Raw genomic sequence first — 26,430 nt, forward strand, 5'->3', positions numbered from 1 at the left:
CAACAATTACCAGACCTTTAGAAGGCATCTTAAGGCAGCCCTGTTTAGGGAAGCTTTTAATGTTTGATGGATTTCTGTATTTTGGTGTTTTGTTGGAAGCCGCCCAGAGTGGCTGGGGGAACCCGACCAGATGGGCGGGGTATAAATAAATTATTATTATTATTATTATTATTATTATTATTATTATTATTATATGCTGGACAGTCAAACAATCCCAATTCTCATTCACACCACCTCTACAAACAAATGCATATTCTTCCTGAAATATGAAATGGGATTTTGTGAATGGAACGGCATCGTGATACTGTATGTAGCCAACTAGATGTCTATGTCATTGAAAATAAGGGCATTTAAACATATACCGGTATGTATGGTGTGCCAAAAATAATATACACAAGGGGTTTTTGGCATTGCGATAAAATGCTCATGGTAAAATATAATAGGAGTTTCAGACCTGGGAAGAGGCTTACATCAGTATAATCCCGAAAGAGAATGCAGATAGAAGTCAAAAATTACAGACCAATTTCACTATTAAATTGTGATTATAAATTATTTGCTAACATTTTAGCAAAGAGAATGAAAGGCCTATTGTTAGGAATAATTCATCAAGACCAATCAGGATTTCCCCCAGGCTGTCAAATGAAACAAAATACTAGAAATATAATAAATATCACTGACTATTTGGAGGTAAGAAATGATAAACAGGTAGCCATTATGTTTATTGATGCTGAAAAAGCCTTTGACAACGTCTCATGGGCCTTCATTTTGAAGGTCCTAGAGGAGATGAATTTTGGAATGACATTTATAAGAGGAATAGGAACTATTTATTCTAGGCAAAAAGCGAGATTGATTATTAATGATACTATCACTGAAGAATGTAATATTATAAAAGGAACAAGACAGGGTTGCCCTCTCTATCCACTGTTACTCATATTAGTTTTAGAAGTTCTGGTTCATAATATAAGAGCAGGAATAAAGGTAGGAATTAAGGAATTTAACTTGAAAGCATTTGCTGATAATTTAGTAATTATGCTAGAAGATCCATTAAATTCACTTGAGCAGGTTATACAGAAGATACAAGAGTTTGGACAAGTTGTTGGTTTCAAACTTAATAAAAATAAGACAGAATTATTAGTCAAAAATTTATCAGACCATGATAAAGAAACAATCCAACAAGAAATAGGCATAAATATCCATAATAAAGTGAAATATTTAAGGATTTGGCTGACATCAAGGAATATTAATATCTACAAGGATAATTATGGGGGGGGGGACTTGGAAATAAATAAAAAGGAAGTTGGAAATTTGGAACAGAATGAACTTGTCTCTGGTAGGAAGAATATCAGTTATTAAGATGAATATATTGCCAAAAATGCCGTTTTTATTATAATCAATCCCAGTAATAAGCAAAATGGGATGCTTCAAAGAATGGAAAAAAGATATTTCAAAATTTGTATGGCGGGGTAAGAAGCCAAGAATTAAATATAAATTACTAACAGATATTAAAGATAGAGGAGGCTTCTCCCTGCCAGATTTGAAACAATATTATGAAGCTTCTTGTATTTGCTGCATATGGGAATGGATAAAATTTAAAAAACCAGATTTATTAGATTTGGAAGGTCACAATAATAAATTTAGTTGGCATGTGTATTTATGGTACGAAAAGGACAGAGTACATCAAAACTTTTGAAATCATATTATAAGGAAAGTGATTTTTAAAGTTTGGAAAAAGTATAAAGAATTATTAGAACAAAAAACACCATGGTGGCGTTCTCCGTTAAATGCAATATCAGGAAAAAACTTTAAATATGGACACTAATTGGGCTACGTATAGAGAGTTATTAATTGAATCAGAAAACCAATTAAAATTGAAAGAATTTAACGAAGTTGGAGAGAATGTAACAAATTGGTTGCTATATTTTCAGTTAAATGAAGTATTTAAGAAGGATAAAAAGAGAGAAATGATAGAAAATGATATGAAATTAATACGGTATCGAAAATGTACAATCTGTTGTTAAAATGGGAAACGAAAGATGAAGAGGTTAAATCAGTTATGATTAAATGGGCACAAGATGTGGGACACAATATCCAGATGGAGGAATGGGAAAAACTATGGAAAAAGAGATAAAATTTAGAGCATGTGTGGTGATTAAAGAAAACTACAGTATATGAAAATGATGTATAGATGGTATCTAACTCCAGTTAAATTAGCAAAAACATAAAAATATAATAAATAGCAAAAATGTACAAAACTAAGGAAAGCAAGTGTTGGAAATGTAAAACAACAAAAGGGACATTTTTCCATTGCAAAATCATAAAGAAATATTGGGAAATGATTTATAATGAATTGAAGACAATGTTTAAAATAACCTTTGTTAAAAAATCAGAAACTTTCCTACTAGGAATTACAGGAGTGGACTTACCAAGATCACAAAAGAACTTATTTATGTATGCAACTACAGCTGCACGGACATTATTATCACAACATTGTAAAGAAGTAGGTGTCCCAACTAAAGAAGATTAGCAAGTTAAATTAATGAAATGTGCTGAAATGGCAAAATTGACTATGAAGCTAAGAGGAAGAGACAACAACGAATTTAAGGAAGAATGGAATATGTTTATTGCATATATACAGAAGCATTGTACACAGGTTAATACATTAGCGGGGTTTTAGGATTACTTGTAATTTTGTATGAATGGATAATAAGTAATTTAAATGGTTCTCAAATTTTACAATGGACATGTGGTACGTTGATTAACAATGGAATCAAGGAAGGGACTGGGGGAAGTCTTTTTTTGTTTTGATTTTGTATTGTTTTTAATTTTATTTTTGTTATATTTGGAAATTTAATAAAATGTTTAAAACGGAGTTTCAGTTCAGCCTAACTCAAGAGAAAAAGGTATCAAAAATAGTAGATAAGAGGTGAAATGTACAGGATAGAGAGGGTTTCTGTCTTAAATCTAAACATTCCCCACTTCTTTTATCCACCCAATGTGTTTTTAACACATGAAATGCAATATTCCCAACTCTCACAAGTCAGCTAAATAGCCTGACAAACAAATGACTAAGTCAGGCAGTATCTGCCTACAAGTTCTTGTTTTCTTTCTCTGCTGCTCTGAGAGCGCTGGGCATGTCTGAGGTGCTGAAAATTTTCCTCATGAAAAAGTCATAAAACCAGAGAGGAGAATAGCAGAAGATGAGAAGGAATATGTAAGCGCTCTTGCCTGGAGTGTATAAACCACATGGGTGCTCTGCCAATAATGCATGTAAAACATCACAAAGGACAGGGGAGAGATCTGACCCGCAAGCCAATGGCATGGCATTGAGAGCCATCTTCAGCTTGAGGATGTACTCTTCACCATAATCTTGCTTCACGTCAGGCATGAGATTCTCAAGAAGGGTGCGTTCTTCCTTATTCCAGACCTCCGGAGTTCCCTGGATACCTGGAAGACAGAACAAAACACTGCTGGAGGCTTCATAATATGACATTAGGTATTCTGATGAAAATTAAATAACTAGAAAAAGAGGAATACGGGGTTCCTAAAGGAACTACCCCAGGTGACAGATTGGAACATATTCATGCTAGTTTAGGGGTGTAATCTGAATCCTGGTACCAGCTTGTTCCATGGACTCAATGTCTGTACCCTTTTGCTTCAGTTCTCATTTTGCTATTTTAAATCATTCCCAAGCTGGTCCTTTAGCCTTTTGAAAACATTTTTGCTTACATTTTTTTATGATGACAACTCAATGAGCTGGCAATTGCCCACTGAAGTATACATCTTGCCTCAGGGTTACTGTCTGTTCAAGTGAGAATGAGGAAGTGATGGGCACATACATCCCAATGGAGTTACCACCCTTTTGTCATTTTTGAATGCATATTGTATTTTTGCATGTATTAATACTGAAAAATAATAAGCATAAATTTCGATCATTTATTATAATGTCATAATGATCAATGTTCTTAGAAAAATATCTGCATACATCTCACATTTTGATGCTCACAAAATACAAGTAAAGCTCTTTTTTTTTTTTGTTACAGTAATAAATACCACATTAAGATGTAGGACAATGACAGCCCTTTCTGTGTGTGTTTGGCAAAGTCATGGTGGACAGAAAGGTGAGAGAAATGTTAACGATAAAACAATGGATGTTAATGGTGCTTAATCGCTAAGCTAATCGCCTCAACAGTAAATCAATGAGACACAAACTGAAAACAATACACATTTCAGCAGTGCCCAGTTAGCAGATAGTGAAGATGATGAAAGTACTGTAGCTGACTAAATCATATAGGAACAAATGTCCTATTCTAAAAATTATTAACACACATACCAGTATTGGTGAAATCTGCAGAAAGTCACTGCAATTAAGGCTCTTTGAGGAATGTCCTTTTAAATGTGTTGTGGGAGGGGAAGGAGTATTCGTTTGCTTTTGTCCTTATTTTTATTATATATTTTGGTTTCTATATATTGTACTTGTATGTTGTGAACCACCCCGTCTGTGGATAAAGGGCAGTATACTACTACTACTACTAATGTTTTGGAAAGAGAGAAGACAAGTGTGCTATGAGTCAGTTTGATGTTCTGTCTGCCTAGAGTGAATTCCACCACTTTCCCTATTCTAGTTCTAATCTCTGAGCCAAACAGATACTGTCCAATCTCCAGTCCATATTAGTGTGTGTGTGTGTGTGTGTGTGTGTGGTCTCAGGAGTTCCCTGGATAGTTGAAGACTAGTTCACTTATTTATAAATGCTATCATAAAAATCTTGACTGAGAAAGTGATGGCATGCTTGGACTTGATGTGTGCTGGTTTAATTATCCTCTGAGTCACGCACACAGGTTCCAATTTGCCACCTCAAGACAAATGCTTCAAAAACATAATGTGGAATGGAAAGATCTATTTCAGGTGGGACGCAACCATGATAAATCATCCGGCTAACCACATTTCCTTTTGCACATTCCAGTTCACAGGCTATTCAAAGACACCATTTGTTGTTTAGTCGCTTAGTCGTGTCCGACTCTTCGTGACCCCATGGACCAGAGCACGCCAGGCACTCCTGTCTTGCACTGCCTCCCGCAGTTTGTTCAAACTCATGTTCGTAGCTTCGAGAACACTGTCCAACCATCTCGTCCTCTGTCGTCCCCTTCTCCTAGTGCCCTCAATCTTTCCCAACATCAGGGTCTTTTCCAAGGATTCTTCTCTTCTCATGAGGTGGCCAAAGTACTGGAGCCTCAGCTTCACGATCTGTTCACGATCTGTCCTTCCAGATCCCCTTCATGGATCAATGCCTTGTTGTGGCGAAGGGGCTTGAATAACTCAGAGAAGCTATGAGCTATGCCATGCAGGGCCACCCAAGATGGACAGGTCATAGTGGAGAGTTTTGACTAAACGTGATCCACCTGGAGAAGGAACTGGCAAGCCACTCCAGTATCCCTGCCAAGAAAACTCCATGGGCAAAGACAACAGGCAAAGACACCATACCTTGGGAATAAACCTTCTCAAATGAATTAGCTGCCTGGTTAGAATCTAATAAGTCCAAGTTGTTTTGGGGTGTCTTCCATTGACCTCTAGGAAACTGGCATTTATATAAGGAGACAACCCTTTGAGGCCAGCCACCTCTGTGGAAGAGGAAATAAAAGTCTGCTCCTTTTGAGGATGATTGATGAACTCTCAGAAGTGTTGCCCTTTGCAACCTTTCACTAAGACTCCACCTGGACCCTAAATAGCGAAGTACAGTGAAATATACTCGGAGTCAAGAGTGAATTTCATGCTCTTTATTCAGCTCATAGTTATCAAGGAGAAGAGGAGAAGAAGAATGGCTCTTTTCCCAAAACCATCTGCTTATATACATTATTTACACAATGGGCCTTGCGTGATTGGCTACTTCAGGGCTACACCTGTGGGCCAATTATATTGTGGATTGACTTTTGCCTGCAGCCTGACTGGCTGCTCCTACAGGCCAATCAGGTAGCAGATTCACTTCTGCCAGCCGCCTGATTGGCTGCTCCAGCAGGCCAATCAGGTTGCGGATTCACTTCCACCTGGAGTTGGATTGGGTAGCTCCTGCTGATTCTGAATCCTATTGTTCTAGGATTCAGCTCAGTACATAACATACAGGCTTTGCACAATCTTGTGGGTGACACTGGTGTTTCTGTGTCATTCATGGTTTTGGCTGTAAGGACTCCAAGGAGATCCCCACCACCACCATCATGAGCTAGATAACCAGGCGAAGTGCCAGAAACTTACATGTCTTGAAGCCTGATGGATGAAGCACAGATACTTTAATGCCCCATTTGGAGAGCTCTTGCCTCATGACTCCAGAAAACATGGATAGGGCTGCTTTGGATGAACCGTAGGCAGCGAGGCCTGGCATGGGGATACCTCCTATGGGAGCAATAAAAACAGCCTCCTGAGACTGAAGCATAGCTCAAATTTAGGCTAAGGTCAAATACGGGGTGTGGAGGGAGCTGCTTGCTAGCAACCACAAAATAAACAGAGAAGTATACAAGTCCTTGCCAGCTAAAAGCAAAATCTGATTTGTTAGTCTCCTTTTCCCTTCAAAACAACTGGATTTTGGCATTCAATGGAGCTGGTGGAGGGATAATGACAACATACGTGTCCACGTTAGATATAGCCTGCATGGAAATTCCTATTCATTTTCGTGTACATTGCTCCTAATATATGCATTTTTGTACCCAATTTTGCCCAACATATGCATTATTTCCAAGCAATTTCGCACTAAAATAATACATTGCTACACATTTTTAAATACACATCCTTTGGTTGGAGAGCTGCAGGACAAAATTTAGAGGTTGTAAAGACTTTGTCTCTTGGTTTGGAAGGTGCGGAAAAAGGATGGTGGACTTGATAAGCCTTTGGTAGGCTCCAGCAGTTATTTTTTTTGGAATGGAGAATGTCTCCAAATTTTAATTCAGAAAGCTGTACCTTTGATTGTTGAAGCTCTGAATGTACTTGTTTGAATGCATATCAACAGGAAGGCAATAACTCTTCTCTTATTACCGTATATTCCAGCGTATAAGATGACTTTTTAACCCTGGAAAATCGTTTCAAAATTTGGGGGTCGTCTTATATGCCGGGTTCTGCCCGCTCAGCAAGTCCCCCACACACTGCGCTAAACCAGGGACTCACCGAGCAGCGCCAGAAATCGTGTCTGAGCATGTCCGCATATACTCAGAAGCGATTTCTGGCGCTGCGGACATTTTGGATATGGGCAGCGTGGCAGGAGAAATCGAGTTAAAATATAGAGTATATCCCAAATTCTATATTTTAACTCGAAAATTTGGGGGTCGTCTTATACGCCCAGTCGCCTTGTACGCCGGAATATACGGTACCTAATTCAAAGTTTTCCAAAGAAGTAAGATAGATGGAACGATAAGCATTTCTGCTTTATTAGCAGCCTATCTCAGTTATTTGTTCTCAGGAGATACGTGTTAAATCCAAGTTATTTCCCTTTAACTTGCTTAGCTAATTCCAATACTGAGGTCATATTGACTTCATTAAGCCTCATTACTATATACTGCTCATTGCTATATACTGCGTATAATGGAACAAAAGGGCAGTGACAAGAATGCACAGAAGGGTAAAGTTAAGCCCTGTTTCTCCTGCAACAGTGACTGTTGTTGCAATAGACACGGAGGGAATTGGTGTTGCACAATGGCTATGACACAATCTATGTTATGGGGAGAGGCATGGTCACTGCCAATCCAATCAACGTGTCCCCAGGAATACATAGTTGACATGAAACCATTGCATTAAGGTTTTCCCTAGGGATGTGTTTGCTCTGTTCCCTTCAATTTATTGTTCTAGTGTTCACTCTGTTCTGCATCACACTCCACCCAAATTCTGGTTTAACTGGGAGAAAGTCTTAACTCTAATTCCCAGACCAGAACAGGCAATCTGCCACATATCTGCAGATGCTCATATTAATGAAGATAACATTTAAATGCATTATGTTATGGGAAATCACAGCAATGTGTACATTTTGCAAAATTGCATACAAACACATGTATATTATGAGAAATTTGCCCTAACGTATTGATGAATTTTCATGGGGGCTTTTTAAAATTATGTGATCTGTTATGGAAATGTAGAGAACTGATTTTAAGGCTGGAAAAATCAGAAGCCGAAAGAGTCCTACACTGACATATTCATTCATCTCTAATGAAAACATACACTAATAAAACACTACAAAAAGGCCAATCTCAGTGTGACTCCATCAACATTCTTTTTTCTTTGTGTTTTAATGTTATAGCCCTTGTGTACTGGTAGATCACCAAGTGGTAAGAATCTTGAAAAGGGCTTCTTCTTTTTTCAGCCGGCACTACCAGAACTCCATTCCAGCACCTCTCAGGTGCCATTATAAGAGAACAAGGGAGGCGTTCATGGTAAGTTCCGGCACCTATTTTTCTAGAAATATAACACTGATCTGGATGCATCTGTACAAACAGTTTGCTTTTTGCTTGTACACATAACTTTTGTATTCAATTTTGCCTAATATTCACATTTTTTTGCAAGCCGTTTCTCCAAATATAAACACATCTTTGTATGTTATTCCCACTAAATTATGCATTTCCCTAATTTTCTCTAATATGCACTTGCTGGCAAAATTTGGAGAAGCACAACTTTCAAAGTATAGCTGCATTTCTGTTGACGTATTCTTCCGGAAATTGAAAACGAGGAAGGTTCCCATTATAATGCAAACCCAACTACATTTTTCATGATCTCTACAAGTACACACACACAACAGGAAGTTAGTCAGTGGGTTTGTGGATATTTTGGTTGCATATTTATCAGCTTGTCATTCCAAATGCTCTTCATTTGACTGTTTTCTCATTTTGCAAAACCGAAACCGATGCTGACACTTTTGACAAACCAGATCTTTTCACCTGCTGAAATTGATGAATACATACGCCATTTGGCTCAGCAATTGGACTCCTGCCATTGCTGGAGATGGAGCCTAAAGGAACCGACAGGAGGCGAAGAAACATTTTTAGCAAGTTTCCAATTGCCTCGCTTTACCCTGTCTTCATCAATCCCAACTGTCAGGAAGGAAACCTTGCAGTCTGAAGAGATTCTAACACAAATTTCCTTGGCTAGCGGACAACAGTGCCTCAAGCAACTCATGTTCCCATTATTACAAATGTTTAACAGGCCCCCAAAGAGAAGTGAGATTTCTAAAAGATGCATAATGCGCTGCTCCTTATTCTGTAGAAACACGTCTCATAATGTTATCTTCTTATGGCTGTGAAACAGGATCCACTTTTAAGTAATATGTTTGGTAAAATCACTACATTGTCTTTATTGGAATCGTCAAAAAATTAAAGCTAAGGGCAATGAATGTCTTTAACAGTATGCATCAGGGGGTGCAGAAGCTCTCGCTCTGACCTGTGCAAAGGTAGATCTAGGGGACCGTGAATGGTGCAATCGTACCAGGCACAGAGCTTTTGGGGCAGAGCAGGGGGTGCAGCAACTATGACATCCAACAGAAGGCGAGAGGCTTACATATAAGAATAGGAACCACCAAAAACATAGAAAAAACTACCATTAAAAAAATGTTGTTAGACCTAAAACTATATACAGTGGTACCTCGCAAGGCGAATGCCCTGCAAGACGAACTTTTTGCAAGACGAATGCGTCTTGCAATCTGATGGTGACTCGCAAGACGAATTCGTTTTGCAAAAAATCCGTCTTGCGAATCGCGGTTTCCCATAGGAATGCATTGAAATTTAATTAATGCATTCCTATGGGCAAAAAAAGAAATTTCAATGCATTCCTATGGGAAACAGCGATTCGCAGGATGAATTTTTCACAAAACGAATTGACTCACGGAATGAATTAAATTCGTCTTGCGAGGCATCACTGTACATATACAAACTCTATTAAAACCACACAAATAATTCCAATAAAAATAGCCTGGCACCATCCCTTTCATGATAGCCAGTCAGTTCCCCAAAGCCTGTTGGAACATAAATAAATAAATCAACTGGAACAAGGAGAGAGCCAGTCGAATGTCTCTTGGGATGGAGTGCCAAAATCTGTGAGCAGTAAAATAATCACAGTGTTAATATTAATCATCATCATCACACTAGTCATATGAAAGAAGATGTAAGTTAGATGAATTGGCCTTTGCTGTTACCTTTGTGTGGTGGAACATTATGTTATCTGATGCCAGCTATGCTAAAACCTCAGATTTCTCAATTGTTTTTCTATGGGGAGCTGGGAACCCATCTTTCTCCTCTTGGGGGGGGGGAAGGAAGTTTGAGTCTAACCATGAAGGCTGTGGTCTCCATCCCAGCAACCACCACTTCCAGACTACTGTGTTTCTCATATTATAAGACACGTCTTATATTTATTTTTTCCTCAAAAAAACACACTATGGCTTGCTGTGCCTATCACTATGTCTTATTTCCGGGGTATGGCTTATATTCCTTGAATGCTTAAAAATCCTGCTATGGCTTATTTTATGGGTATGTCTTAAAATATGAGAAACAGGGTAGACAGTTATATGGAAGCCTGCCCTAGTGTGCTCTGTCCTATTTTCCATCCATTCAATCTTGACTTGCACATTGTTGTTGCTGTTTTTGCATTACAGCATTGCAGGAGTGGAGTTTTCAACTGGGAATCCTACCACACTGGGCATCTGTGACAGGAGTAAAGACAGCAGGATGGTGAGCAGAGAACAGCTATCCAAGAATAGCAAGTCTGTAAATATATGAATGGCGTGAACTTATTTTATTTGACTCACCTGCCATGCTTGAAATGTTAATAAGCCTTCCTTTGGACTTGCGGAGCAATGGCAAGAATGCTTTTGATAGTTCAACGGGACCGAAGAAATTGACATCCATGCACTGCTTGTAAGAATGCATAGGGAGCAGTTCACCATCTCCCATGAGACCCAGGACCCCTGCATTGTTGATGACACCCCAGAGATCTGGCAAGGAAGAAGACAACAAGGCTATACAAATCTGACAGTTTCAGCTGCTCTCACTTTCTCTCCCCCCCCCATTCTTCAGTTCAGCACCTTTGTTCAAGATTTTTCTCAAAGAAAAAGTCATCATGAGAATTCATCAGGATTTTAATTCAAATTTCTCATAATATACAAATTTTTGCACGCATTTCTGCCTAAGATATACCTTTTTTTGCAATACAATTTTCTGTAATGTAATGCTTTTTTTTTGCAAGAAGGTTTAACTAATACATGTCTTTTATGCTTATTGTACCCTACTGTACGCATTATTATATAGATTAGTTGGCTTACACAGCTGGAGACCTACATTGAAAAACTGGGGAAAATGCAAATTTCAAAAGATGGCTGTGGTTCCATTTGCATGTTGGTTTGGAAAGTGCCAAGCAACTAATGTCTATAAAATACATTAGTGGAAAGTGTCCATAAAACAGAAAAATTAATGAGAATACCATAAAAGAATCCAGGGAATATTTTTTTTTCAGCTGGAGCTCACAGGAGCTCAGCTCCGGCAACTCTTAGGTGGGTGCCATTGCCATTCTAAGACAACAAGGGAGACGGTTCATGGTGAGCTCTGGCACCTCTTTTTTTCTAGAAAAACAGCACTGATTACAGGGATATGGCTTTGCAACAATGTGTATACCAGGCAGAATTGCATACAAGGATGTGTATATAGTGAACAATTTGCACTAAAATGTTTTAAAATTTTCATGAAGACTTAAAAACCCCCACAGAGAAACAAAAATGGATTGATCAATCCATCCCTCACGCTGAATTGTCTCCAAATATGCAGCAGATATATGTGCTAATTAACAGCAGCCTTTGACCCAAGGATGTTGAAGTGTCAGTATCTGAGAACATCTTGACATATAGCATTTGATAGTTGATTTGACAACATCTGACTGCAGACGGGAGGAAGCAACAGGCAGCTGGTATTAATTTCTATGTTGCTCAATGCTAAAATAGGCTTCTGCGTGTTTTATGCTGAAATTGACTTCTGTGCAGTTTACAACATATAACAACCCCTTGCACAGACTTTAAAATACAAGCATCCATTATTAAAGTACAGTGGTACCTCTGGTTAAGAACTTGATTTGTTCTGGAGGTGCGTTCTTAACCTGAAACTGTTCTGAACCTGAGGTATCACTTTAGCTAATGGGGCCTTCCACCGCCACCGCCACCACACGATTTCTGTTCTCATCCTGAAGCAAAGTTCTTAACCTGAGGTACTATTTCTGGGTTAGTGGAGTCTGTAACCTGAAGCATCTGTAACCCAAGGTACCACTGTATTACTAACTACTGTGTTGCTTTTATAGGATTCTTGTTAATTTTAATTGAGGACACTTTTTATGTTTTAGTGGGACTGTTTCATGGTGCATTCTTATAATGGATGCTTGTATTTTAAAGTCTGTGCAAGGGGCTTTTATGTATTTTATATAATACGCAATGCATTTGTGTGTGTAATTTTCATGACTCTATGTCTTTTTATGGGCACTTTAGCCCAGCACATGCTTTTTTGTGCATTGCATGGCTGCAGAAATACAGTACACTGCAAAGTGCAGAAGAAAGGTAAGTTTCAAAGGCTGGCTGTGCTTTGGTTACATATTGTGAATTATGTTGGCTCAGCTTTCAGATAATAAGAAGAGCCTGCTGGATCAAGTCAATGGCCTACATAGTCCAGCATCCTTTTCTCACAATGGCCAACCAGGTGCCTGTGGGAAACAAGAAAGCAGGATCTGAGCACAAGAGCAGCCCTCTCCCCTTCTGTCGTTTCCAGCAATTGGTATTCAGAACCATTGCAGAAAATAGCCATCGCTGATAGCCATCAAAAGCGCTGAAATAGGAGTGTTGGAATCCTGAGGCCTAGATCAACCAAGATAATATTTGAAACTTTGCAAAACGGTCATTTCAGATCACAAGCAACACCCACGAGGATTATGTACACTCCCTTCACAGCACATACCTCCACCTTGCAACTTCTTTCTTACTTCAAGGTACACTTCTTTAATCTGCGCCGAATTGGTGATGTCTAGTTGCAGAACAAAAAGTCTACCTGAGCAGGACTGCCTCAGTTTTTCTGCACCAGGTCCTTTCTCATTCAGAACGGTGGCAAACACGGTGAATCCTAAACGGTCAAGGTACTTCGCCAATGCATGTCCAATGCCACTATCGCTTCCTGTAAAGGATGACTTCTTCTATTTATTTATGCTACTCATGGCCTTGACTTATAACCATCATAATTCTCAAAGCAGGATGCAATTATTAAAATAAACACAATCAATAAAGGAACAAAACTGCAAACTAAGCCACAAGCTAAATATTTGAGCTGGCAATAATACAGCACTCATTTATGTTTCCAACACAGCAGACAGCGTGTGTGTGTGTGTGTGTGTGTGTGTGTGTGTGTGTGAGAGAGAGAGAGAGAGAGAGAGAGAGAGAGAGAGAGAGAGAAAGCAAGCAGTGGGGGTATAAGGAACCTTTTTCATTCCAAGACCTGCCTTCTGTCATGGGGAATCCCCTAGGAGATGCATGCCAAAGGTAGGTGGGGCTAGGAGAAAAATAAGACTGTGTTCCAGCCATGCAAAAGCCAATGGTTTCTACACACACAACTCCACACTCATTTCTCCATCCTTCATCCATTCAAGACACGGAAAAGAAAGTACTTCTTGCAGTGCATGATTAAATGATGGAACTCACTCCCACAGGAGGCAGTGGAAGCTGCCAACTGGGATGTCATTATAAGGCTATTAGACAAACTCAGGGAGGATAAGGCTATCAAAAACTCATAGCCACAATGGCTATGTTCTACCTCCACTATGAGGAGATCACAGGCGGGCAGAGTGCTCTTGCACTCATGTCCTGCTTGAGGGCATCATTACACTTCAAAGACAGACTTTTTCCCATCCAGGGCTATGCTATGCTAACATTACTATTGCTTAGCATTTTAATTTTTTTTTACCACAACACTTTCTGCATTTCTTCACCATTGCTTATGCATCCCCACGTGACTTGTTTTCAGATTGCTCTGGCCACCAAAGAAGGTACACTGTGCTCAGATGATATCTGGAAGTCATTCTTTGCATACAGAAAAGGAACAATAAGGCGTAGCTGAGAGCTGATATCTCTAAAATTATGGGAATGTTGATTTGAGCAGTGCTGGTGAACACCTATATTGTTCTGATTTATAGTAATACTGTTGTTCTGCACTTAAGTAAACGCTCAGTCAGGAAACTGGTTAGTTTCTTCTAACCCAGCAAGGGTTAAAATCTAAATGAGGATCCAAATCTTGAATTAGCCAGGCAAGGGCCGTAAACTCTAAGGGGTTCCAGGTGCTTATCGAATATTTGGTTTCCCTGGAATGAACAGTGGAGACTAGAATTGCCACCTTTGGATGGGCAAAATATGGGACAGGTCGGTCAAAATAAAGGGCAGGTAAGGTTGGGGGTGGGGGGATACATACACTCTCAGGGACACCAAATCCTCCCACCTTTTGTGGGGGGGGGTTCCCTGCATTCGGCCTCTGGAGCTGCTATTCCCCTTGACTCATATAGACGGGCAGGTTCCAGGGGTAGATGGCTGGCTTCCATGGGTGACGAGCCATAGCTCCAGCCCCTTGCCCAGAGGAGAAGGGGGGGGAGGAGCAGTCGTCAGGTCAGGGCGGTGGAAGGGGCCAAGCAGTACATACCTGCCAAGCTCCTCTCTGAAAAATAAGGGACCGGACCAAAAGTAGCATACCGGAAGTAGCGTGGCAGCCATTTTGGAAAGGGGCGGAACATGCTCAGAAGTGACTTTTGCTGCTGCTGTGCCCAGTTCCAAAATGGCCACTGCACCAGAAGTCGCGCTGCAGCCATTTTGGAACTTGGCAGAGCAGCATCAAAAGTCGCTTCTGAGCATGCTCCGCCCAGTTCCAAAATGGCCGCCGCGCCAGAATAAACCAGGAAAAAACAAAAAAAATTCCTAGTTTTTTCAGCTAGGAACAGCTGGAAAAACGGGGATTTCCCGGGGGAAACGGGAGACTTGGCAGCTATGCTTGCACAATGCTAGACCAGCGGGAGGCAGATGAGGAGGAGCACCAGTGAAAGGGAACGAAGGAGGGGACATGGGAGGGAGAGGAAGTCATTCCTTCCCCCTCATGCAGCCTTGAGTAACATCCCTCCACTGAACTTGGAATTTGCTTTAGAGGTGAATTCCCAGCTGCTGTCAGTGAGAGATTTCCTCCCAAATGCAAACTCCAGCTTCAGAAAGAGATGTCCCTGAAGGCTGCAGAAGGGGAAGAAAATGGTTAAATCTACCCTCTATGCTCAGGTGGGAGAATTTAAATTCGCAAAGTGGTGTTGGTGGGGTGTGGGGGGGGCTGAAGTTATTTTGGGGTGGGGGTGGGGAACTCAATGTCAATGACAAATGAAATGAGGCACTTTAATAATGATAGGGGTTTTGTTTTGTTTTTTAAAAAAGACGAATAAAAATGTCCAGATATCATCCTGTAAAGCATGAGTAATCTAGAGGGTGGCTATGATCAGTTTTTAAGCCTATGTCTTCTGATTAAACCCCTTGTTCTCGTTCTCCCTGCTTGTCCCTTCTTGTATTGCATCTGCTTCAACACAACACAGAACTTGGCTGGGACAATTACGACGGGAACACAGGCTGCAGATGTGATTCTATCACTTGTTTGCCTAATTTGGTACACTTAGACTGAGGAGCGTCTCTCTGGAACTCTCCAACAATCTGGTTCACAGTTGTTAGTGACTCAGCGCCAACCTTTTAAATGAAGAAAGAGAGAGATTTCTTTTCCTGCACCTAACATCCAAAGATGAGCCAGGTGTTGCTGAAACACAGTGTGCCTCAACCTTCCAGCATAATGCAGAAAACAGGCATGCAAGAGTTTGTAAGTGAACATTGTGTTCTGTCTGCTGGTGTTCCTTGTGAATGACTCTTATTTATTTATTTTAGAAACCATTGATGGATTTTCCTTCTCTTTCCTCTCCCGCCCACCTCACTGGGACCAATGAATATCAGTGTCCTTTTTTAACAAGATAACCCCACAAGCAAATAAGTAATCTGCATCTGGGTGCATAGTGTTTTGTCATTGGAAGCAGTTTTGCCACAATCCATCAAGTCTGACGCACCATTTAAAGATCTGTGTCAAAAATGAAATTGTGTTTTTTCCCACTCTAATGCTTTGCTTTATCCAAATTTTCAAAAAGTAAACCTAGGTTCTCTTTTAGCTACAGAGCCACCAGCTCATTCTGAATAAAAAGCCCAGGTAGAAATTCCCCAACTCCGCCATCGTAACTCAATTCACAGTTCAGACCTCCAGTAATTCTCACGCTGTCTTGATGAATGCTTACTTAAGGAGTGAGAACATACACAGTTCTGTGCTGCTAAGAAGGTAGAAATTTCATATGGTTCCTGATTGGAGCAAACAGCCTGATATTTCTGCACCAGAAAAAGGCCCCTGCCTGTAAAATCATGGAGCAGAGAAATGGATGCTAATAAATAAAAGGGTGCAAGCCTTGGGGATGAAAGAGAGCCAAAACTGTGCTAAATTCAGAGACGACTGAGTAATGTAAAAGTTTTACAGATTCTCTCAAGAGCTAACAAAAGCCAAAGTTCTTCCTTCTCCTTACCTGTGATGAGTACTGCTTTGCGGTCCACAGGGAGCAGGGCTTGATCAGATGTATAAATGCAGAAGAGGAAGCAGATCAGCGAGAAGAAACTCAAGCCCAGGTAACTTCTCAGTGTGGCGAAACACAGGACTCCTGAAGCAAGGAGCAAGAGGAGACCCCAGGAAAAGGGTTTTGCCTTCTCCACACAGTTCTTTTTGGCTCGGTAAAGGATCGTCCCTCCGTAAAGCACCACTGCACCCATGTAGATCAACAGGGAGCTGTCAGCTTCAGAGTGGTGCATGGCAGCGGTCACAGGCAGAAGACAGACAGGACTGCAACATCCAGGCACAGCAGAATAGGACAAAAAGAAAACAAACCCCTAGCAGTCTTCAGAATGCATGCATTGCTATAAGGGGCCGTATCTTCTGTGCAAAGAGGATGAAGGGAGGAGGGGTCAGCTGCAAATGGGGTTGTGAAAGATCTTTAGGGACTTCAAGCAAGGAAGTTGCAAGAGCAACTGTCTCCTGAATGTACATACATACATACAGATAAGCCTGGGGTGGCTTATCTGAGCTGCTTGCCAAATAGGGCAAAACCCTATGACATTTCCTCTCACCTTTCTTTTTTTTCTTTTTAATCTTATTGCAAGAAGACTCCACCTTCTAAGGGACACACAGCTTGGGTAATGATTGACAGAGGCAGGAGGATAAGAGTGAACATGAAGCAGCAAACCCCAAGGTATTTGACAGCTCTTACATCATTTGCATGCTTACAGGTGTTGCTCTTAAGAGGAAAAGTGGGGGGCGGAGTGATGGATGGATGTGCTTCATTAGTTTGGAGAATTTCTGTGCTGTCCTTTGATGCTCACCTCCCAACTCTGCTTATTTCACAAATGCAGGAAATGATGGATCTGTCCATTTCAGTTTCTCATTTTTCCAGTCTCCACATTTTTTGCAGCAATTTTCATTTATTTTTTTTAATCCTCATGAAAAAAAATGACATTGGTTTGGTGTGCATTTCTCCCCAACACGCACATTTCTGAATGCATGTCATCCACACTTCTGCAAGAATTTTCTCTAACATAAAGCACTTCTGTGAGTTGTTTTCTTCTTTAATGTATGCATTCTTATGTACATTTCCCCCTAATGTTGGCATTCTGGTACACACTGGCTGGCTGGAGAACTGTACTGCAAAATTTGGTGAAGGGTGAATTTTGAAGGAGAAAGGTTTCGCATATTGGTTTGAAAAATGTGAATTAGATGGTTTCCCATTAAAATACCAAAAAAAACAAAAACAAACCAACAACCCTGGATTTATCCCCTATCCTTAATGCAGGGCTGTATCCTACTGAATTCTATGCAGAGTAGTCCCACTGAAATCAATGGAACTATATTAGGCATGGCCATTAATTGCAATGGGTCTGAGGAAAACTATAATTGTATCTAACCTACAGTGTCTGCTCCTCTACCAACTGGTTCTAAGCTGCTACAATGCTGAAATCCTTCAAAGCAAGAGTGTTGTACCTGCAGTCTTCCAGTTGTTGTTGGTCAATGGTCAGGGGGTGATGGGAATTGTAGTAATACAACAGGTAAGGGGCTTCAGGTACCTGATATCAGGCTATACTTACTGGCAGCAGCTCTCTGCGGAAGGAATGGGGAAACTTTGACATTCCAGGTGCTGCTGAACTATAACTCCCATCAGCCCTAGTACGCATGGCCAACAATCGGGAGTGATGGCAGTTCTTGTTCAGGAACATCTGGTAGGCCAACATTTTCCCATACCTGCTCTCAGGTTTTAGACAAGATTATTTCCCAGTCCTACCTGGAGATGTTGGGACCATGGTGGCTGGAGCTCATGTAAGTTGCAGTCCAAAACATCTGGAGAGCATCACATTGGCTATCCCTGCATTAATATAGGATATATGAATATTACATTGTAGCAGTCAAAAATTAGTGTGCAAGCTAAACCTATCCTTTCTCCCCGTCTGTGGATTTTAATTTTAATTATTAGATTCATATCCCACCTTTTCCATTAAGGAGCTCAAAGTGGCAAACACTGTTCTCTCCCACTCCCAACATCTCTTCTTGGTTAAGGCCAAGAAACAGTGACTAGCACAATGTCAGCCTGTGAGTTTCATGGCTGAGTGAGGATTTGAACCTGGGGCTCCCAGGTCCTAGTCTAGTACTCTGGCCATTACACCACACTGGATCTCAGTGATCCCAAGACCATCAGGATCACGGATGGTGATAACTTCCCCTACGCCTGCCTTATGGAATAAACTCAACCTGTGGGTGTTTGCTGATCATTGGGAGTGAGGTCTGGAGGTCTGGCTCTGCTCCCTGACATCCACACACTGATCATGGGCTTATAAGAAATGCCTACAATGGAGCAGTAGTGGAGAAAAGGGACAGGGTGACGCCCTCCCCTGTTCTGTCATATTACTGGAATCCAGTGGAGCCATGCAATAAAGCTGAATGGGGGGAAAGTTCAAGACAGACAAAATGAAGTATCTCTTCACACAGGCCATATTCGCACCATACATTTAACCAGTCTTGGCTCCCCACATAGAATTCTGGGGACTGCAGTTTGCTAAGAGTTTGGGGAGTTATTAGGAGGCCCCTATTCCCCTCCCAGAGCTACAGTTCCCAGAGTTCACTGGGAAGAGGGATTGGTTGTTAAAACCACTCTGAGAACCAGTTGTCTGTCTTCTTATTTACAACCAGTCAGGCGGTGGTTCTGCCTGGCATTGGTTCTGGCGCCACCTGCTGTTTGTCTCCCTGCCTTCTGCCCTACCAGTCTCAATGTTCACCAGCCAACACTGAAGACAATATTTTGTTCATTTGCAGCTGCAGCTCTCCAGGGTTTCTTATAGATATCTTTCCCAGCCTTACCTGAAGATGCCAAGGATGAAACCTGGGATGGTCTGCATCTTCCAGCCCTCCAGATCCAGAGGCTTCTCTCCTTCTGGAAAGCAGATCCCCAGGTAAGCACAGCTGCAGAGACTTCAGATGACACAAATAAAGCTCACACAGCTTTGTACTGGTGGCAGAGAAGAGGAGACAAAGGGCACTTTCCCATTTTTTTTGGTCTTTGAGTGTGAACATCTTTGTTCTGTTTCTGTGCGTCAGCATTCAGTTTACCTATTTAAATGACACAGGCGAGTTTGCAAGAAAGCAACAGTCCGTTCGGGGAACAATGAAGATAAAAAGCTCTTGACGTCTCCATTTCTCAAGCTTTTGAAATGGGAAGTAACTGTTGCAGAGAAATGGCTGGAATAATAACTCTACAGCACAGTTCCTGCTTTTCTGGGGTTATAAAAAGAGAATAGACTTTGGGGTTGTGGTAGAAACTCCTCCAAAAGCTCAAGTAGAAACTAGCAGCCATGGAATCAGTCCGAAGGGGTCACCAATAGCTCTAATTATCAACTATAATATGAAAATATGGCATGGGGTGGAAATGCAGAGCCATATTACTACACAAGGTTGAGTATTAGTGGGCTCAGGAACAGTGGGCTTTCTTCCATTCCTCAGCATTTTAGTGGACATTTCCCCATATCTATCTATCTATCTATCTATCTATCTATCTATCTATCTATCTATCTATCTATGCAAGCAATTTACCCTAATGTAATTTTTGTTTGTTATTTTCACAAATGTATGCCTCTTTTATGTACACTTTCCACAAGATACAAGTTTTTGTTTTTGTTTTTGGTTGTTTCAGTAAGTTCAGTTTCGGTTTCAGTTCATAAGTTTATTATTCTATCTGAAAGCCATGACAAACTTGTAACAATAGTATTAATAAAACAATACAGAACATACATCCATTATTTAAGCCACCACCAACGATGTAACAGTGAGGAGATGCCAGAGACACCAACAAACTTAAACCTAACTTGGTTTCAAATTAAACCTCCAAAAAACCACAACTTGCTGCAAATTTACCTGTCTCCTTTTTCCTGACCCCCCCCCCCCGCCCACGCTTTTTGCAGCCAGTGCATAGAGGACCACTTTGTGTGTTGCAATGCTATTATTGTCAAAGAAACCAAACCACCTCTGTGTACCTGTTTGCTTGTGAGAACATAGGTTTCAGAAAGCCATCTCTTGGGTCTCTATAGAAGGGGCAGGCTAACAGATATGAGTGATGTCTTCCACCTGAGGTTGACCACAAATACAAAGTCAGACTGTGTACGGGCGCTTGATCCAGTGGGCATCTGACACTGATCGGAAAGTATGGAGTGGCATCCTTTAATTATCTTGTCCACAAGGCTAGAAATGGACTGGTATTGGCAAAGTGCTGGCATAACAGGATCATAATATCTGATCTCCTGCGCCACCCCACCATAGCTGCCAAGTTTTCCCTTTTCTCGCGAGGAAGCCTATTCAGCATAAGGGGAAATCCCTTTAAAAAAGGGATAACTTGGCAGCTATGCACCCCACCCCAATGAAGAAAGAAGGATGGAAATCAGGCAAATGTTAACACAAATGATTTAAGACATGCAAACTGACAAAACGTAAAGTTGGAAAGATCCCCATATAATTTAAATGAAAAAATCCACTTGGCAATCAGAATTGTTTTGGGTCAAAAAAAGTTCCTTGTAACTTTTGTACCACCAGTGCATATAAAACTCCCCCCACCCCACCCCTAACAAAGTTGACTAACTTTGAGATTGTTGAACTGGCTCTCCAGCAAATCCACTAGACAGAATGTCTCTTGTAAGATTATTGCTTGCCATTTACATTTAATTACACTGTCTCTAAAATAATACGCTGCCTAAAACCTGCTTTTAACTGATGAGCATTGTAGCTTAGTGGTTACAGGGAACCCTAAAAGTGCTCTGTAACCATGATAACTCTGGATTGTAGGTAAAATAGGCCATACTGGAGCTCCTGAAGGCCCCTGTACGTTCTGAAGCAAATTTTTGGAGGGGCCTTTCCTTGGGACACACCGTATAGCAGAACTGGCTCTTGGCTCAGTTTTCTTCCTGCCGTACTGTGAGAAATGACATCTTTTTCCTAGTTTACATCTAATTCCACCAAGTGCATCTAATTCCACCTGCCAACTATTGGGAGGTATGATCTTATTCTCTGCCAAAATTAGGGCAGAAGCAGCCTCGGGGCCTACAACACTGAGTTATTTGACAGTGAAACATTTTCTACTCCATTCTACCGCTGCATGAAGGCTTGTTTAGCAATTCCTCCTGGGCTTGCGTCAATGCTGGCTCAGAAAATAGCACAAGCTGTTTCTGAGCTTTGGAAATGGCTTGGCTAATTTCACACACTTATTTGACTTCAGAAGTAACCTACTGTCACCCTTTGGCAACCCCACCCCACCTGGTCTCTCCCCGCCCGCCCCCCACCTCTTTGAATTAGCTTTCCAGGCTAATTTTTCCATGGACGGTGGGGGGCGCAGTGGCATTCTAGAGGTCTTCCGCGTTAATTTCTTATTTTTAAAAAAGAAGATTGGTGGTCACCCATTGACAGCTTCTGGAGGAGGTTCACTGACATGTCACATCAGCCTCATATTTTGAAGGCTGTGAGTTTGAGATTCACACAGGGCAAGCAAGGTTTTCGGGAAGGGCCGTAGCTCATGGGTAGAGCATCTGCTTTGTATTCAGGTCCCTGGCATCTCCAGGTAGATCTAGGAGAGAACGCTGACTGAAATCCTGGAAAGACCCTGCCAGCCAGTATGGACAAAACTGAGTAAGGCTCCATTTTACAGACATTCTATCTGTTCATCATTCAAGGAGCTCAGAGTGGCAGAAAAGGCTCTCCATCCCATCAGGTTATCCTCACAACCACTTTCTGAGGTGGGTTAAGCTGAGAGGAGGAGAGAGGGACCAGCTGTAAGTCCAAACTAGTGAAACAGGAAATTTGAACTTGGGTCTGTCCCAACTCTTGCTCTGACATTCTAATCATAGGTCTCTCTTTCCATCCTCCTCATCATAAATCCTCCTCCTCCTCCTCCTCATCATCATTAAAAGATTATATACAGCCCTTCATACAAAGATCACAGGGCAGTTTATAGTGCAAAGTTGTTGGATGCCCAGCTCCCATCAGGCTTTTATCCTTTCCCTGGGGAGCTTTCTCTTGCATTTGTTAGCCAGGTGATTTCTTTCCTTTTTTTGATACCTCCCAAAATCCTCTTTGAGAGAGGCCTCCAAAGACATGAAGAAAACTCTTTCATGTTTCAAAGGGAGGATCTTTACTCCACAGATTAATAGATTGCATTTCCTTCAGATGACTGTGGGCACGTGTTCTGGATTCATTTAGCAAGATTCATTTAGCAACAATCACTATCTGCCTGAAATATGGACGAAGGGAGGAGAAGGGGAAGTAAGGATGAGAGCGAGATATTGATAATTGGGGCTGAGGCTGGCCAGAACATCTTCCGTTTTGTTCCCATTTTCCACAGCCAATGCAAAAATAAGTGCAGGGACCTTTATACATGTTACTAGTGGAACTAAAATCCTTAATTTGCCTCTATAGGAAAGAGGGTTGTGACCAGATATGGCCAGAGGCTTAACCCCGTTTGGAAAATGTATTTAAAATACATCAGCAGAAGGCCAGTGAATGACTCTCATTTTGATGAAGTAAAAGTTAATTTCACAACAGATAATGTATCCTGTATGTACTTACTTTGATTCTTATTTTTGCTTTGTTGTGCATGTATTAGTACGTGTATGTACATGTGATAGGTCTGATTGGCCAAAGAGCAATAAACTATTATAGATGGTAGTCTGAAAGATGATGCATGGATCATGCAACCCTGAAAGCATTAGGAAGAACTTTCTGTTAACAAGAGCTGTTTGACAGCGGAATGGACTGTCTTGGAAGATGGAGGACTCTCCTTCACTTGATGTTTTTAAACAGAGGTTGGATGGCCATCTGTCATGTATGATCTAGCTGAGATCCCTGCATTTCAGGGGGCGGACTAGATGATCCTTCGGGTACCTTCCAACTTTACAATTCTGTGACTAGCCATCTTTCGGCAAACCTCTGCAGCACCACCCCAGGCAGCAGGGTGAAGCTTCACAATCCTCCTGCTCTACCAGCCACCCAGGGCCGTCTCGAGCAGGTCGGGCGCCCTGGCGCTGAGACGCAGAGATCGCTCCGGCACCCCCGCAGCGCGCAACATGCCTTCCGCGCGGCTTTGTCACGCAGCGCCCCCCCCCCCGTCAGCCCGGCGCCCTGGCGCCCCGCGCCACCAAGAGTGCACCTAGAGCCGGGCCTGCAGCCACCTATTAGACACAACAATGATCTTTAATAACCATGTTGTTGTTGTTGTTGTTGTTGTTGTTGTTGTTGTTGTTGTTAAGTATCCTTGCAAAGCATGTGTGAAAGTCTCGTGTGACTGAGAGTTCTTGAATAAATTAATTTAATGAATACGTTTGTAAACTGGAACCAATGCCTTCCTTGCCGTACATCTCCAACCTCAGGTTGCGTTTGTGACACATTAGTCCACCAAAAATACTACCAGCAACCCGGTTAAAGTATACTAAAGTAAACTTAGTTGTGATTCCAGCATTGCAGGGGTTGGACTTGATGACCCTTTGGGTAACTTCCAATTCTACAGTTTTTTGATTCTCCATTCCCAGCTGTCCTAATTATAAAACACCATAGTTTAGCTAAAGAACACAGCTAGACACAATCTACAGCGGAATTCCAAAGTACAGGCTCCTAGCATCCAGGAAAGATATGTACCGGTATGTTGTCCAGGAAACAGGATCCAAACAGGGACATCCAAAATTCAGACATGCAGAATGAAAGTGGACTTGGCACTTTTATACAACACACCTGCTTCCCCAAAACCCCAGGATGATTTGTGGTGATGGGGAAGTGCTCTGTAAAGTGTGGGTTAACAATTGTTTGAACTTCCCTGCAAACAAATGAATGCTCAATAAACAGTGAGTGTCATACCGTATAACCTCCCAACAACAGTTGTGCAAAACAGAACAGGATGCATGTTCAATAAACAGGTCACCTTGCAATAACCTTGGTTCACAAACAAATTGTGGCTTTTTAAAAAATAAAGAAAGAAAAATAGTCAGGTCCAAGTCTCACACAGAACTAAAATGAAGTATTCAGGAGAAAGTAAACTATAAATTGTGTACTTAAAGACTTATGATGTGTACTTATACTTTCAAAAGTCTTTTGACAAAGTACCTCACCAAAGATTCCTGGGGAAGCTTTGCAGTCACCAAAAAATAGGGGAGCTCATTTTATGGCTGAGTAACTGGTTAAGGAACAGAAAGCAGAGAGCAGGTCTAAATGGCAGTTCTCCCAATGGAGGGGTGCAGAAGAGCTCCACCCACCCAACCGGAGTGGCATTGGGACCTGTGCTTTTTAACTTGTTCACAAATGACTTGGAATTACGAGTGAGCGGGCAAGCTTGCTGGTGAAACCAAATTATTCAAGGTGGTTAAAACAAAAAGGGATTATGAAGAGATACAAAAGAATCTATTCAGTTGGAAAAGGTTCGGAAAGGGACATTCTAAATTAACAAGGGGATAGAGCAACTTCCCCTATGAGGAAAGGTTACAACATTTGGAGCGTTTTAGTTTTGGGTGGGGGGGGGCGGGGAGAGAAGCAAGGGACGTGATAGATATATATAAGATTCCCCTCTCAGAGCTACAATTCCACAATGGTTCAACCTCTTCCCAGGAAACTCTGAGAACTGTAGTTCTGGGAGGGGAATAGGGATTTCCTAACAACTCTTAACACCCTTAACAAACCACAGCTCCCAGAATTCCTTGGGGGGAGCCATGACTGTTTGAAGTGGTATCAAGTAATGTATGCACCTGATTTTGCTGAAGAGAGCTTTGAAACTATGACCCTTCCCAGTTCAGATTCTTTAAAATAGCCACCAGATGTTCCAACCAAAGTTCTAGACATTTACCTCACCTCTCCGTGTCCTGTGTCTATTTAGATCACAAACCCCTGGATGGGTTTGCACTCCCCGTGAAGGAGCAGGGTCCACAGTTTGGGGCTTCTGAAATGCAGCTTGGGCGCTGGAGGCTCAGGTAACCTCAGTGGCTTGAAGTGCCTTTTGCCAACTGTGGCTGCTTCTATAGTTATGGCCATTTTTGGACCATGAGAGCCTGGTCACTGTAGTTCATGCACTAGATGCTTCAAGATTGGAGTACTGCAGCACGCTCTATGTGGGGCTTCCCTTGTGCTTGATCTGGAAGCTGCAGTTAGCTCAGAACAGGGCCGTCTTTACCCGGGGTGCAAGGGGTGCGGGGCACCCGGGCGTCAAATTCTGGGGTGGTGCCAAGCACCTGCTGCTGAAGGCGCCTAAGCTCTTAACTATCTACCAGTTATGAAATAATAAATAATTTTGATCAAGCTAGAAAAACAAAATTCTTTTTTCTCAAATGCAAATTAATCTTGGAGTCGTCTCGACTACATATGGATTACAAGAGAGTTAACGCCGAGGATTAACAATGTGGAAATTTGTCCAAGAACTTGCTCCGACCACAATGCGGTACTACTGGACTCAAAAATATTTCTACAGGGCACTTTCAGATGGAGAATGAATGATGCTTTATTAAGAAATGAGAAAATACTAGAGAAGGCCCAAAAAACAGTAAAAGACTATTTTGAATTAAATTTGAGGACAACGGTGGAAAAAAAGACAATTTGGGATGCCAGCAAAGCTGTAATGAGAGGATTTTTGATACAACAAAATGCTATCAGGAAATAATGCTAAGAAGGAAAAAATCTTAAATCAAATGAAAGAAAAGGAAAATAAATTAAGATGCGACCCTAAGAATATCCAAATCCAAAAAGAGATTAAAGCATTACAAATACAATTCTCGCAAATGATGAATCAGGGAATTGAAG

At 41.4% G+C, this 26,430-nt stretch overlaps 1 protein-coding gene across 2 annotated transcripts; it reads right to left on the minus strand.

Annotated features, from left to right (window-relative positions):
• Positions 1-2,596: 2,596 nt before the first annotated feature.
• HSD17B2 (hydroxysteroid 17-beta dehydrogenase 2) lies at positions 2,597-19,619 on the minus strand. Of its 2 annotated transcripts, XM_060276064.2 has the most exons (7): positions 19,480-19,619; positions 18,410-18,490; positions 16,610-16,920; positions 12,946-13,158; positions 10,764-10,949; positions 6,245-6,382; positions 2,597-3,444 (listed from the first exon to the last, which is right to left on the minus strand). In XM_060276064.2, exons 1-7 carry the CDS (start codon positions 19,515-19,517, stop codon positions 3,086-3,088), a joined length of 1,326 nt encoding a protein of 441 aa, XP_060132047.2. In that variant the 5' UTR covers positions 19,518-19,619; the 3' UTR covers positions 2,597-3,085. The 2 variants fall into 2 exon arrangements, with proteins under 2 accessions (XP_060132047.2, XP_060132048.2); XM_060276065.2 differs by lacking the exon at positions 6,245-6,382.
• Positions 19,620-26,430: the final 6,811 nt, after the last annotated feature.

Source organism: Zootoca vivipara, chromosome 6 (assembly GCF_965207765.1).
Source record: "Zootoca vivipara chromosome 6, rZooViv2.hap1.1, whole genome shotgun sequence".
Classification (NCBI taxonomy): domain Eukaryota; kingdom Metazoa; phylum Chordata; class Lepidosauria; order Squamata; family Lacertidae; genus Zootoca; species Zootoca vivipara.

Bases quoted from the DNA above. Each gene is read 5' to 3' on its own strand.
- HSD17B2 (XM_060276064.2), bottom strand. From the start codon at position 19,517: ATGCAGACCATCCCAGGTTTCATCCTTGGCATCTTCAG. The intron at 18,491-19,479 runs GTAAGGCTGGGA...ATATTAATGCAG, and splicing joins TTCATCCTTGGCATCTTCAG to GGATAGCCAATGTGATGCTC. The intron at 10,950-12,945 runs GTATGTGCTGTG...CTTCCTTGCCAG, and splicing joins AAAGAAGTTGCAAGGTGGAG to ATCTCTGGGGTGTCATCAAC.